General features: G+C 60.1%; 1 protein-coding gene across 2 annotated transcripts in view; it reads left to right on the plus strand.

Annotated features, from left to right (window-relative positions):
• SMARCD3 (SWI/SNF related BAF chromatin remodeling complex subunit D3) overlaps nucleotides 1-14,790 on the plus strand; it is a 37,127-nt gene that overhangs the window by 19,182 nt on the left and 3,155 nt on the right. Inside the window, exons 1-7 of one of the 2 annotated variants that reach the window (XM_081102556.1) lie at nucleotides 6,884-7,135; nucleotides 10,194-10,405; nucleotides 12,604-12,646; nucleotides 13,688-13,810; nucleotides 13,925-14,047; nucleotides 14,298-14,393; nucleotides 14,559-14,660. In XM_081102556.1, the coding sequence (XP_080958682.1) occupies nucleotides 7,058-7,135; nucleotides 10,194-10,405; nucleotides 12,604-12,646; nucleotides 13,688-13,810; nucleotides 13,925-14,047; nucleotides 14,298-14,393; nucleotides 14,559-14,660 (777 nt within the window). In that variant the 5' untranslated portion in view covers nucleotides 6,884-7,057. Of the gene's footprint in view, nucleotides 1-6,883; nucleotides 7,136-10,193; nucleotides 10,406-12,603; nucleotides 12,647-13,687; nucleotides 13,811-13,924; nucleotides 14,048-14,297; nucleotides 14,394-14,558; nucleotides 14,661-14,790 lie in introns of those variants that run through there. The other variant, XM_081102557.1, reaches the window with a different exon arrangement.

Raw genomic sequence — 14,790 nt, forward strand, 5'->3', positions numbered from 1 at the left:
GAGTGCAGAGGGGAGGAGGATTTTGAAGTCAGAGGAGGGAGAAGAAGAAAACTCATGTCGAAGTGGGACCAGGGAAGGAAATGAATGGACCAGAGATGGCTCAAGGCCATTGAACTCTGTGCTCCTGAAGTGACAGTGAGACCAGTTCCAGGCAGGGGTGTGTTTCACTCCAGCCACAGTCAGCTGCTGGGTGCAGCTGCTGGGAGTTAGTGAAGCTGGATTTAACTCTTAAGAGAGTTAAGAATAGATGCAAAGGAGGTTAAAATGAACTTTTATGTTATATATATTTCACCATAACTTGAAAGAAGAGCATCTATATGCCGGTGTCATTGCAATGAGGGATGTGGGTCAGAGAAATGGACCCGAGGTTCCAGTGGAGTCACAGGTTTTGGGGGTCAAGGCACTGGACAGAGTGGTCAGAGAGTGGAGTGCTTGAGACTGATACCGGGGTGCGGACTGCAGTGCCTGGAATGACAAGGCACAAGAAATGACCTGGGTGTGAGTGGCTGGGGGTGGGGTTCGGGGGAGGATCACTGGAGGTGAGGAGGCCAAGGAATCAAGACCAGAGGATCTGAAAAGCAGCAGGAAGAGGGCAGGGAGTTACACTGGTGGGAGTGACAGTGAGCTGGAGCTGGAACCCCCAGGAAATGAAGGCACCGTGTGTGGGGATAAGATGCAAAACTAGGGCCTGCAAGCTGCTGCCATGGGCCAGGAGGGGTACTGCCCCTCCTCAAGGTCAGTGCGTGGCGGACGGGGGGCGGGGGGGGGAGTTCTGGGGAAAACATTGTCAAGGGGAGCTGAGCTCTGTCACAAGAAAGCGAAAGGGATGTTCACGGAAGTGGCCAAGTGGATCGGACATCTTACTTATGACAGAGCACAGAGTGGAAGGGCTCAGGCTGGTGGGAGAGGAGAGCAGAGAGGGTGCTGGAGCCTTGCGGAGCCACGCCTGCAGGAGTGGAGGGAAGTGCGGGGTTTCCTATGGCAGGAAGGCAGGTGCGCCACAGGTAGCCCACAGGCGTGGTGGAGAGGCAGAGTGTCGGGTGAGGGGCTGAGGGCAGGGCTCCCTGGGCCCCACGGATGCAGAGGAGAAAGTGCATTTCAGACCCTGAGAGCGGGGCTCACCCTTGACTCCAGGTGAAGCTGAAGACATCTGGGAGGCCAGGTCCCTGGGCTGTTCCATGGATGTTTTATCTATACATTCCACTGCCTGTTGCCATTTGGTTTAATTTCCCCAAAAAATGTCTTCAAGGAAATGCAGATGAATTCTTTTCTCTATTCAGTTCTCTTCACTTGGGTGACATCCCAGACCTCAGAATGTAGTGGCTGGCGGAAATCCCTCTGACCACCTGGTCAGAGCAGTGGCTCAGGCCTCAGGAGTTTTCCAGGGTGAGGAGCAGGATCTTTGGTCACCATGACATTGTCCTGACACTGGTCATAAAGAGCAGCCAAGGGTCTCCCAGCCAGGAGGCACAGGGAGCCAGGGTCCATGCTTGAGGCTTGGCAACGGGCAGCAACTGTCCTTCCCCGGCATGCCAGCCAAGGCCCTTCTGGCTTTCTCGGAGGTCTGGGTAAGGCAGCAGTATCTCATTTCACAGAGGAGGACGTAGCACCTGGGGCGTAGCCGCCACGAGCAGAGCTGGGTGTCCACAGGAAGTCATGAGCTGCCCCTGAATGTGGTCCCCAGCCTCCCAGGCAGTGAACAAAGTGAGGATTGGACCAGCATCTGTTGATAGACTTGAGGTGGACCAGGATGTTAAGGACATAAAGAGGGGTAGGTGACTCCGTGGAGCCTCAGGCATTTGGCAGATGGCAGGAGCAGAGCTGGAGGGAAGGCTTCAGCTAGAGAGAGGGTTTTGTGAGGATGGGTGGGGTTCCCAGCCCTATGGATCCAGGTAGGCTCCTGGCCTCAGGGAGGCAAGGAGGGACGTGTGCTGCTGCTGCTGCTGCTGCTGCTGCTGCTGCTGCTGCTGCTGCTGCTACTTGGTGTCTTGAAGGCCTGCGAGTCCCGAGGCCACAGATCCCGCTTGCGTTTTCCCTGAATGTAACGGGTCCAGGACTGAGGCTGTTTCTATGGGACTGAGGCTGTTTCTATGGGAACATCCCTGCTGCCCGACCTGGCAGAACCATGCTGGTCCCACCGAGTCGGCTGCAGTGGGCAGCCTGGCTGTTAGAGCACCACTCAGGACCAACCCCGTCCTTGCTGAAATGGGGACCAGGCCAGTGTGGCTCCTTTTTGCACGGAGCCCCAAGCTGCTGGGCATGAACTGTTACCTAAAGAATGGGAGAGGGGAGTGAGAGAAAACTGGCTGTGAATCCGAAATGTGCCTTCCCTCTGGGCTGCACGTGCTCAGGTCCCAGAGCCTCGGCTTTCTCTCCTCCCTGACCGGCAGTTTCAGCATCCTGGTGTTGGCCCTCACTGTATGTGAGGGGCAGCGAGGGGTCCCGGAGCCCCCACAGACAGAGGAAACCCACTCACGCAAACAGGGAAAGGACTTACTCATCTGACTGACCTTTACCCTGCACCTGCTTTCTGTGCAGCCCTTGGGGGACCTTGCCCCCCTCCAAGGGGGCTGACAGCATAGTAGTGAGGGACCAACGGAGATGCCTGTGGGACAGGGACCCGGTGTCTTTGTGGGTTAGCAGCAGCCCTGGCGTGGCACGGCCCTTGCTTCTCTGTGTCTGTCTCTCTCCTCCCCGTCTGTCTGCCTGGGCTCCCGTGTCTGTCTGATGGAACCCTTGGGTTTCAGGGCAGGAGGGCCCTTTTCCTCCTGAGGAGCTGAGGGGCGATGGTCACACACCTATTTTGGTGGCCTACTTTTTTTCCTGTTTGCTTCTTTCTGTCATATTTGTCTCTTATATATGTTTGCAAGCTGACACAGAAAGGCAAAGTCTCAGAGAAAGACAGACAGCCCCTTAATAGTAGCAGACGGCGTCCTGGGCACAGAAACATTCTTGCATGAAGAGAGAGGTCCCTGCACCATGGCTCTGGCCTGGGCAGTGGAGGAGGGGGTGGAGGACAGTGCCCCCACCCATGGTCTGGTCCTCCAATGTCCTGTCCGCGGGCGGGAGGAAGCCCCTCAGTGTAGGTGGGGGCTAAGGTGTCGACTCCCCTCCACTCACCTCTGGGGGCTGGGCTGGCCCCTCCGTCCCCCTAGGGTTCCCTGGGGGCAGGGACTTAGGCCAGGCAGGGAGGCCGGGGTAGAGCTGCCGCTGGGCCCCTGGCTTGCCCTAGAGTTTAGTGAGCAGGGGGCAAAGTGGGGGCTGGGTTTAGGGATGGCCCAGGCCCCTGAAATCAGGGGTTGTCAGCCTGAGCTTCTGGTGGTCTCGCTTCATTTCCATTCTCTCTCTCTCTCTCTCTCTCTCTCTCTCTCTCTCTCTCTCTCACACACACACACACACACACACACACACACACACACCCCAATCCAAGAGGGCCATTCCATTCTGCTGCGGAAACCTTTATGGCTGGGGTAGAGGAAAGGGGGCAGCAGAAAGAGGTCTCCCCTTCAGCCGGCGTTCCTTTGTTCCTCCCCGCCTCCCCCCTCCCCTCGCCTCCCCTTCCCCGCTCCCCTCCTCGGCTCCTCGCGCTTCACCCTCCCCGCCTCCCCCTCCCCGCCTGCCTCCCCTGAGTGGGGTCCTCGGAATGGGACCTCCACGGAGGACGGGAGGGGGGACTCCAGCTCGGCGCAGCGCCGTGACCACCCTCCCGCAGGGAAGGAGTTAAGTCGCCGCCGCCTGCGCCTCCCCCGCCCCCCGCGCTCCGAGTCCTGCCGCTAGGCCCGGGGCTGACCTTCACCGGGAGGGAGGCCCAGCGCGCATGCCCGGCCGGCTCCCGCCGCTGCCCCAGCCCCGGGAGGCGACAGCGGGGCGGGCGGCTGCGGCCGGGCCACGTCCCCGCGCCGGGCGCGGTCGGGGGGCGCCGAGCCCGTCCCGCCGCCGCGGCGCATCCCTCGGCGCGGGGAGCGGCGCTTGGCCATTTGGTGCCGGTGGAGCTTCGCGGCGAGGGAAGGAGCGATGGGGGGACGGCAGGGGGGACTCCGGCTCCGGGCCGCCGGCGACCGCCCTCCGCTGGGCACGCGCCCGTCCTGGCCGGAGCGCGAGCTGGGCCGGCCGGCACGGGCGGAGGGGCTCGGAGGAAGGCCCCTGCCCGCTGGAATCTGGGCTTTCCCTGGCCTCCTTCCCACCCGGCGGGACACGGCGGCGGGGCGCTGCGGACCGCCCCTGGGGCTGAGCGGCTGGGGCTCCTGGCCCGTGTGACGTGGAAGCTCTGGCCGGTACCCACACTGGCACCTCTGCTTTCTGGCCCGAGGGCTCCCTGTGCCCGACCGCTAGGGTCGCCCCTGTAGCGACGGCACGCAAACGTGTCTGCGGGCGGGTGCCGGTGGATCTGGCCTGGCGAGCGGGCTGTGGAGCTGGTTAAGGTGCGCCCGCAGGTGCGGGTCCTGGTGGCTCCTGTCCCCTGGTGTTTGCATTAGTGTGGGTGCCTGGACTATGGGGCGGGGCGTGCGTGCGTTACAGGCAGCATAGGGATATCTCCCAGGGGTGGCTGCAGGGGAGGCCCTGACCTTGGTTGGCCCAGAAGGGGGTTCTTGTGGACCTGAGTGATACCATCTCCTGGGGTCCACCGCAGCCCTTGGTCCAACCCCTCTGACAACTCCACCACGAGACCAAGCCCCCTCACACATGCTGAGCCATCCTACCCTCAAACTGCCCAGCTGCGTAAGGCGGGGCACCCACCCCCTCCCCTGCTGTTTTCTTTTTCCAAAAAGCCTCTCCAAGAATTGAGAACTCTGCTTTACACAAAGCCGAGGGGAGTCTACCCCTGCCCAAGCACCCACAGAGGGTGGGGGTGCCCATCCCATGGTGACTCACGCCTTCAGGTAAGTGGCCAAGTACGAGTTCTGTCCACTGGCCACTGAGTTGTGGGTGGTTGCAAGAGTTAGCAGGCATTTGGTCATGTGGAGTTCCTGTGCCCAGGCATGGCAGCCGAGCGAGACTTAAAGCCAGTCCTTGACCTCAGGGGACTACAGACCTAACACACATGAAGCATGTCAGACCTTAGTCAGCCCAGTGCCAATTCATGCCACAGGGTAGGTGGCAATGACATTCGGAGAAGAGAAAGATCCGTGTACACGAGTGGACAAGGGAAGGCTTCTCGGGGAGGTGGGGCCTGAGCTGGGCTTTCAAGGATGAATATGATCAGAACAGGCAGACAGGAGGTGGAAGGCATTCCAGGCAAAGAATATCAGGAGCAGAGGCTTAGAAATGGGACTGAGCCCAGGAGGGGGGTAGAAGTTAGTGAACAGGATGGAGAGATTGCCTCCCCACCCCACCACCCCCAGGGCCCAGTCTCTGTGGGTCTGGGTCTGGGGTGGAGGCTAGGTAGAGATTTGGCAGAAAGGGGGTCTCTAGGTCCCAGCTAAGCCCCGGTGGAGGAGCGGCATCATGGACCACCCCTCTTCTCTGGCATTTCAGGGGACTGACAGTGGATGCCCAAGCAAAACCAGGGTGCAGTCAGAAGAGACTCCCCGTGCAGAATACTCCCACAGTCTTGGTCTTGACCTCTGAAGGCATTCTGAAGGGTTGAGGCCCAGGCCCCTCCACACAGCCCCACCCCCAGTGCAATGCTGGATCTGGAGGCCTAACTTCAAATACGTTTCCAACAAGTTGCCCCCTCTCCTCACCTGGATTCTGACAGTGCAGCCAGCCCCAGGAGGGCTGTAAACTTGACCCACTGTTGTTCCCAAACCCCTGGGTTCTCCCTTCTGAAGGAGGAGAGAGGGGTGTGGTTTGGGGGGCCATGGGCGGGGCCAGGGTGCCTAGCCTGTAGATCTCATGACTTGCCCCTCCCATTTCCTGTCCCTCGTAACCCAGAGGACTGGCTGCTCCCACCACACCAGCCTCCTGCAGAGCCCTCGTGACTCCCCCACCACCCTGCTCTCTTTGGGGTCTTGAGGTTGGCTCTGCCAAACCCACAGGAGCCCCACCTGCTCCGAGTCGCCCACCCCGCACCCCATTCCAAAGCCGCCGGGCTGCTTGCCTCGTGCTCTCTACCCATCCGTTGACAAGCACCCCCATCCTTGCCTCCCCCCACATTTTCCTCTTCCTGTTCTCATGAGCCCGATCCACCTCTTCCCAAAAGACATCCCCTCCTGCCCTCACTTTCACACAGAGACACACACAGCCTCGCAGGCCCAGAAATAGACGCACACGGAGCTGGGAGGCCCCGGCCAGGTCCCGCCACACACGCACCCGCCCCGCACGCGCCCCGCGCCCCGCGCCCCGCGCCCCGCGGAGGAGGCACACACAGGCGCCGTCTGTGCGCGCAAACACCCCACCCGCCGCCGAGCCGCGGTGCGGACAAGGGCGCTCACAGATGCGGGCGCCCGGGGACGCCGCCCCTCGGCACACCCACCGCCGCCGCCGGCGCGGGGGGAGGCCTGGCCCGGCTCGGCGCCCCCGCTCCTCCCGCCAGTGTTTCCCTCCTTGGCCTGCCAGGTCCCCGGGGAAAGGGCCTCAGAAATGCGGCGGGAGCCACTTGGGGAAAAGTTGGAACTGGCTGTTCCCTGCCCGCCCCGCCGGCGGACTCCCCACCCGGGACGCTGTTTGTGGCGGAGCCGGGCGGCCGGCGCGCCCCCGGCCACCTCCCCGGCGCCCCTCCCCGCGCCGCCTCCCGCGGCCCCCGGTCGGCCTCGGCGGCCGTGCGGCTCCCAGCGCCGGAGCCGGGCTCGCCGGCCGCCCGGCCGCTTATCTGCGCTGCTTGGGCAGCGAGGCTGGAAGGCCGGCCGGCCGGTCCCCGCGGAGCCGGCGGCGGACCCCGGCGGCGGACTATTTCTGTCTTATCGGCGCAGGAATGCGGCAGCCGCGGCGGCGGCGGCGGCGTGGGCCGTGGGCCGTCAGGGCAGCCCTGAAGGGGCCCCCTCCCCACTCCGCTCGAGTAGAAGTGTGAGAGCGCCCAGCAGGACTCGGAGGGGAGAGTTGGAGGGAAAAAAAGGCAGAAAAGGGAAAGAAAGAGAAAGAGAGCGAGAGAGTGCGAGGAGCCGCCGAGCCCACCCCGATGGCCGCGGACGAAGTTGCCGGAGGGGCGCGCAAAGCCACGAAAAGCAAACTTTTTGAGTTTCTGGTCCATGGGGTGGTGAGTGGGGGAAAGTTGTCGGGGGGGGGGGGGGTGCGCTCCTGGCGCGGGCTGAATGGAGGGCCGCCGGGAGGGGCTGGTGGGGGCCGCTCTCCCCCGGCCACGGCGGGCACCGCAGCCTCGGCCCAGCCCGGGACGGAGCCGGCGCGCTGGCACCGAACACGTCGCCAGGCGGCCGCCGGGGATGGGTGCCCGGGCGGCCAGGGAGGCGTTTGCCTGGGTTCTGGTCAGGGACTGGGGTGGGGACGTGGAGACTGTCCCCCACGCCCAAGTGGGGCTCCCCTCTGTCCCAGACATGTTTCCTTCCGTTCTTTCCCCTGTGGGCCCAGGTGTTACCCCTGCCCTGGGGTGGGGGTGGGGGTGGGAGGCATGGCGTGGGCTGGACTGTGTCCATCCTTGGGAGAGTGTCTCTCTGATTGTATCTCAGAAGCAGGGAGCAGGTGACCCCTGGAGGCACTGGGAGCAGGAAGCTCTCTGGCTGAACAGCCTGTGCATCTCATGAGGAGGAATCTGGGGCTTTGCTGGTGGCCTCTGCCATCAGGGCCAGAGAGAGGCCCTCTCTAGGGACAGACCCCAAAATTAAGGGGCTGAGATGGATCCCCTTGGCAGACTCAGCCCCCAAAAGCTGCTTCCCTAATGCCTCAAAGGTGTGAAGGAAGGGCTGGCGTCAGGGAGTGAGGCCTAGAGGCCCATGCGGGGAGGCAGCACAGGGAGCCCGAGGGACCCCACGGCCACCTGGGGGCATGGGAGCCTCCAGCAGAGGCAGCAGGGCCAGGCGGGGAGAGGTGTGGAGGGCAGGTGGACGGGAGAGGCAGGGGCGTCAGAACTTGACATGGGTACTAGGGTTGGAGCCAGGTGTAGAGGAAGCAGTCAGATCGACTGTGGCCAAATTTGGTTCTGACCCCAAGAAAGGCACACTGTCAGTGAGGCAGGCCCTGGAGCCTCGGCCCACCACGGGGTGGCCCTGGTGGCTGCCACAGCTCCCTGGGGCCTCTTCAGCAGGGCAGTGAGTATCCCTGACCTTGATAAATGGGAGAGCAGCTGATAAGGAAAATGGGTTTCCTTGGGGTGGCCTGTCCTCCAGCCTGAACCTCTGGGGCAACGCCCCAGGGGTGTTGGTGTTGGTCCGAGGAGTTGCCAGTCCTAACCTTGTTGTTTGGGGAGTCCCTTTAAGAAAGCCCATCTAGGTGGGAGGAAAGCTACACTTGTGGGTTTTTTTATTTGGTCAACTTAGAGCTTCCGTTCTTGAATGGGTTGGAGCCCCCATTGCCCCACTCCCAGTGCCTCATCTGTGCTGGTGGGGAGCGGCTGGCCTAGGCTCCCTTCTGGGCCACCACCCTGGAGGGGTGAGTGACAGGGTCAGCTGGGTGGGGGAGGCAGACACATGGACAGGCAGGTTTCACTGTGGGAGAGATGGACAGAGGCAGCTGGTTGGCTGCAGGTTAGGGTTAGACATAATGCGGGGCTGGAGGGAGAGCTGGCAGTTAGAAGGAATTCACCCAGTTTGGGGTCAGGGCTCCTCCTTGTGCCTGGGGGCCGCTGCGCTCCTGGGGGTAAAGTGGTAGTATTTTTATTGTTGTTGATCCTCACCAGAGGATATTTTCTCCATTGATTTTTAGACAGAGTGGAAGGGAGGAAAAGAGACAGAGAGAAACATCGATGTGAGAGAGACACATTGATTGGTTGCCTCCCACACACGCACCAACCTGGGCCGGGATTGAGCCTGCAGCTGAGGTACATGCCCTTGACAGGAGTCGAACCCGGGACGCTTCAGTCCCAGGGCTGATGCTCCAACCACTGAGCCAGACCAGCCAGGGCTAAAGTGGTAATATTTAAATGATAAGAGGGCCAAGGGGCTGCATCCCTTGCTCCCTAATCTTCTTCCTGCTCTCCATGTCCCAATCCCCATCCCACCCAGCGTCCACTTTACAGCCCCTCTGGTCCTCCCCAATCTCTCCTCTGGAATCTAGACAAGTGGGGTTTCAAAAGTCTGTGGAACATTTCACTCCGTGTATTTGCATCTCATTTACATCCCGTCTGAGCACCTGGATAGTGTCAAGGGAATACACCTGCCTCATCCATCTCTCCAAAGCCCCCTTTGAACCCTGACTTGTGACCTCACTGGGTGGGGTGGGAAGTAGAGGAGGTCTATATGATGAGTCCATCTCTGGTGATTCAGGCCTACAGGAAGGAAAGATGATTCTAAGAGGAAATATGCTGCTTTTGACCTACCCAAGCCCTCTGGCAGCCCATCTCCGGCTCCTCCCTGCTCCCCTCCTTCCCCCCCATCAGAGAGTGATGGTGGGGTTTGACCTCAGCCTCTCAGGTTGCCTCCAGACCCACCTCCAGCCTCACCTTGGGAGCAAATTATGGGATGGACCGAGTCAGCGAAGCCCCTAGGCGTGGACGCTTAGAATAGCTGAAGGGGGTTGGGGGTGGGGCTGAGGGGTCAGAAGCTGGGCCCAGAGAGACGAGAGGGTGGAGATGGAGGGAGCGGGGTGAGTGCAGGGCAAGACGGCCCGGGAAGCAGGGAATGAAGGGAAGCGGGCCTGCGGGAGTCCCAGCGGGGAGCTCGGCCCTGACCTAGGTGCAGCCAGCTGGCCACTCGGGCTGCCTGTGCCAGGAGGAGCCGTGTGACCTTGGCGAGGTCACGCCTCTCCTTGAGCCGCGGTTGCCTCATCTGTCAAGTGGGGATGGAAGGACCCTCCGAGTCTGTTTTTCGGAGCAGCATGTGGATGTGCACATCCTTTGAAAAGGTTCAAAGGCGCCATTAATATTCATTTCCGCGGTACCTTCCGCAAATCCGAAGCTGGCGATGCCCCGTGCAGTTGCCTGGCTGCAGTTAGCTTCCTGCAGCGAGACGCGAAGCCCCCTCCGCCAAAGCCGCGCGGTTCCGGCGCCCCTGCCCCTCCCACCTTCGTTCACGCCGCTGCAGCAGGGTCACCAGCCGGGGTTCGGGGTGGGGGAGACGCGGCTCAGGACGCCTGGAGCCGGGCCCTGCTCTGACCGGCGGGCGCCTGTTTCTGCTTCACCCCCGCCACCCCCCTCCCCAACCCAGCGCCCCGGGATGCCGTCTGGAGCCCGGATGCCCCACCAGGGGGCGCCCATGGGCCCCCCGGGCTCCCCATACATGGGCAGCCCCGCCGTGCGACCCGGCCTGGCCCCCGCGGGCATGGAGCCCGCCCGCAAGCGAGCAGCGCCTCCGCCCGGCCAGAGCCAGGCCCAGAGCCAGGGCCAGCCCGTGCCCACCGCCCCCGCGCGGAGCCGCAGGTGAGTGGGGCCCGGCGCGGAGGGGGCGGGCCGCAGGGACGGGGTGGGCGAGGAGCGGGATTGGCAGGGGCGAGGAGGCATGAGCAGCAGGGGCCGAGGCGTCCCGGGAGGGATGCCCTCTGGAGAAGTGGAGTGAGGGGCACTGCTCTGGCTCCTTTGTGTGCCCACCGTAGACGAGCTGCGGCCGCAGCGCCCTTTCTCCTTGTCACCTGCTCCAGCCCTCTCTCCAGCCCTTGTTCCAGGTTAAGGGTGATGCTTCAGTCTTTGGGGTTGGGGGGTGGGTGCTGGCAGAAGGCCTGAGAGCAGAGCTGTGGGACTGTGTTTCTCAAACTGTGGTTGTCCGGTGCACCTTCCCCAGAATTCCCTGGCTTGACTGTTTAAAGCCCCATTCCAGATCTTGGGAATCCGAATCCCTGGCGTGTGTGTGTGTGTGTGTGTGTGTGTGTGTGTGTCTGTGTAGCAGCTTGGGAATTTGCCCTGTTGGGGTGAGGGGATGTCTTCTGCCCAGTCCTGCTCGCAGGCACTCAAAGATTGGAGAGCTGTCATAATCTGGCCTCTGGACCAGGTCTGCCCCCAAGCCCCCAGGGCCAGCCCATGTCCTTGTTGGGGCCAGTTGGTGGCACCCCCAAAGCCCCTGCTGGTGCATGACAAGAGAAATGCCCCTTTGGGTTTCACTATTTAGCCAAACACACATGCTTCCCTCTGCTCACCACATGGAGTCCTGTAAAATGTGTAATATGGATTATACCTCATTATAAAATATTTTTTACACATCGAGGAAAATTCCCTGTTCATAGGAATCCTACGGTGAATTCTCCTTCAAAATAAATCATCCTGTTATACAGTTAACAAGTCCCTGATTTATTTTGTACAAATGGAGAGTCTCACATAGATACTTTGTTCAAAACAAGTCAGACCTGCCTGGCCGGTGTGGCTCAATGGCTGAGCGTCTACCTGAGGTCACAGGTTCGATTCCCAGTGAGGGCACATGCCTGGGTTGCGGACTCAGTCCCCAGTGAGGGGCGTGCAGGAGGTAGCTGATCAATGATTCTTTCTCATAACTGATGTTTCTATCTCTCTTCCCCTCTTCCTTCCTCTCTGAAATCAATAAAAATGTCTTTTAAAAAACACAAAAACAGCCCTAGCCGGTTTTGCTCAGTGGGTAGAGCATTAGCCTGCGGACCAAAGGGTCCCGGGTTCAATTCCAGTCAAGGGCACATACCTTGGTTGCAGGCTCTTCCCCAGCCCAGCCCGAGCACGAGGCAACCAATCGATGTGTTTCTCTCACATCATTGTTTCTTTCTGTCTTTCCCTCTCTCTTCCATTCTCTCTAAAAATCAATGGGAAAATATCCTCGGATGGGGATTAACAAAAACACAAAAACAAAACAAACAAACAAGTCAGACCTTGAGTGAAAGCTACTCGTCTAGCCTTAGAATAGATTTCTGGACAGGGAGGGGCAGTAGTTGAGAACACCACATGGGGGCAGTATAGAGCCATCCTTTAGGCTGGGCTATTCACTTGCCAAGGATTTTCTGGGGTGCATTTGGAAGTCAGAAGCAGCTAGTTGGTCAAGAATAATCCAATTCCCCCCGAAGTCATGTCCCAGGGGAGAATGTCCCCCACACACACACTCTCTGAGTCCCTAGGAGAGTGTCCCTGGACCCTGTTGGCAGGTGGTCCAAGGGCACCAGCTCCCTCTCCTCTCAGCATCTCCTCCAAGCCCAGGTGGCAGAGGTGCAGTCCTCACCAGCTTCATGTCATCACCTCCTGCTCCAGGGATTGGGGCCCGGGGGTTGGCTAGCCTTCCTTGGACAGTGCCCCCCAGTTTGGCAGCATAGGAAAGTCCTCAGGAGCCATCCTCCCTCTCCTCTGTCCTCTCTCCTTCCCAGCTTTCCCCAAACGCTTCTGCAGCTCCCCACCTCAGCCCCCAAGTCTGCGATTGTCTGGCCCTGTCAGGGCACATGCCTGGGGCAGAAGGAGGCTCCCAGGCCAGAGAAAGGAGGAGTCCCCTCTGCCCCCCTAGAGGACAGAGCAGGAGGCCACACACCACCGTTGTTGCCCCTTGAGCAGGCAGAGGAGTGGGCTGTGGGAACCCCAGCCAGGCGGGCGGAGAGGGGGGATAATTTAGCAGGTGGCCTCCTTACTCCCAGATCTGTTACCATGGTAACCTGGTTTTTTCTTTAAAAAATGTACAGTGCCAAGAGGAGGAAGATGGCTGACAAAATCCTCCCTCAAAGGGTGAGTGCCTTTCACAGAAGCCCCCAGCAGACCCCCACCCCTTGCTGCCCCACCTCATTGGTCTCCCCTCCCCCTAAGGAGCAGAGCTTCAGCGATCACAGTCACTTTTACTTTTTGTTTAAAAAGCTAATTAAGAAGTGAGGCTCCCCAGGCCAGAGGGGGGGGTGGGATAGAGGGAAGGAACAGAACCCAAAGGGGTAGCATCCTGGGCCTGGGGTGCAGTGGGCTGAATTGCAGCGGTCCAAACACATGCTGAGCGGTGGGGGGGGAGTGCGGGGGGATAGCTGGTTTAGACATCAGTTGGAGTGACTGGGTGAGGTGCCAGGGCAGAGGCAAGCAGCCACATCCCCTAACTGTCTCAGGGACACCAAGGTCCTAGCCAATTTGCAGACACCCAAGGATAGCCCAGAGGCTGTGTGACAAAGGAAAGAGCCAGAGGAGGAGGTGAAGCCCGAGTTTGTTGGGGTCCATGGTGACTCTGGCCTTCCCTAATCATGAAATGCATGGGTCTCCCTAGAGCAGCGGTTCTCAACCTGTGGGTCGCGACCCCTTTGGGGGTCGAATGACCCTTTCACAGGGGTCGCCTAAGACCATCGGAAAACACATCTATAATTACATATTGTTTTTGTGATTCATCACTATGCTTTAATTATGTTCAATTGGTAACAATGAAAATACATCCTGCATATCAGATATTTACATGACGATTCATAGCAATAGCAAAATTACAGTTATGAAGTAGCAACGAAAATAATTTTATGGTTGGGGGTCACCACCACATGAGGAACTGTATTAAAGGGTCGCGGCATTAGGAAGGTTGAGAACCACTGCCCTGGAGGGAGAAGCAGTTTTTGTCCCTATACGTGAGGCTGCTACTGCTGGATACGCAGTCCTGGGGAGAGGTCCCATTCTCACTCTCAGAAGTCCCAGAACCAGCCAGCTCCCCTCCATCTCCGTGTACCTGGAATCACATGATACGCACACATTCCACCTACAAGATTGGCTGAGCCCCTGTTCCCTGCCTTGCTCCTCCTCTTCCAGATCCGGGAGCTGGTCCCTGAATCCCAGGCTTACATGGACCTCCTGGCGTTTGAGAGGAAACTGGATCAAACCATCATGCGGAAGCGGGTGGACATCCAGGAGGCTCTGAAGAGGCCGATGAAGGTGCCTTGGTTTAGGGGTGGGAAGGCGCTCTACGTCCTGTTCCCAGAATGGAGACAGGGGGTTGCGGGGTTGGCACACAGTGCTTGCTCTGTGGGACACTCTTTATTTCTACAGCAAAAGCGGAAGCTGCGTCTCTATATCTCCAATACCTTTAACCCTGCGAAGCCCGATGCTGAGGATTCTGACGGCAGCATCGCCTCCTGGGAGCTGCGGGTGGAGGGGAAACTCCTGGATGACGTACGTCTTGGCCCAGGTCTCTCCAGGTGTCCTGGGGTGGGTATGGGGCTGGGCTGAGGACAGAACTAGATGTTTGCACTGAGGGTTAGGGAGTCAGCCCTGCCCAGGGTGGGTGGCCTGGAGGGACATCAGAGGTGCAGAGGCCTGCTTCTAACCATGCTGCCCTACCCATCCAGCCCCACCCCCTCCCAACTCGTTCTGCCCCCATGGTCCCTGTTCTGCCCCCACAGTCCCTGTTCTTCTCCCACAGCCCAGCAAGCAGAAGCGAAAGTTCTCTTCCTTCTTCAAGAGTTTGGTCATTGAACTAGACAAAGACCTTTATGGCCCTGACAACCACCTAGTTGAGGTAAGACCCAGACCCCACATTGCCCTAGAATTGCCACCCTTCCACAGGCCCAAGTCCCGCAGTCCCATCCGCTGCACAGGTTTGCACCAGGGACCACCCTAGAGCCCCAAGCATCACCAGCCCACATGGGCCTGTGACGTGACCCAGCTCTTCTCCCCTGGACAGTGGCACCGGACGCCCACCACCCAGGAGACGGATGGGTTCCAGGTGAAGAGGCCGGGGGACCTGAGTGTGCGCTGCACGCTGCTCCTCATGCTGGACTACCAGGTCCGCGCCAGTCCCCCACATCCTTTGGCCCCCCACACCCTTTCTCTTAGACAGGTGGGCGAAGGCCCCCAAGGTAGGCATCCCAAGAGACCCATCCTAACTCTGTCTCCAGAAGCACATTTCCAAGGAG

The sequence above is a fragment of the Myotis nattereri genome, assembly GCF_964212035.1.
Source record: "Myotis nattereri genome assembly, chromosome: 11".
NCBI classification, from domain to species: Eukaryota; Metazoa; Chordata; class Mammalia; order Chiroptera; family Vespertilionidae; genus Myotis; species Myotis nattereri.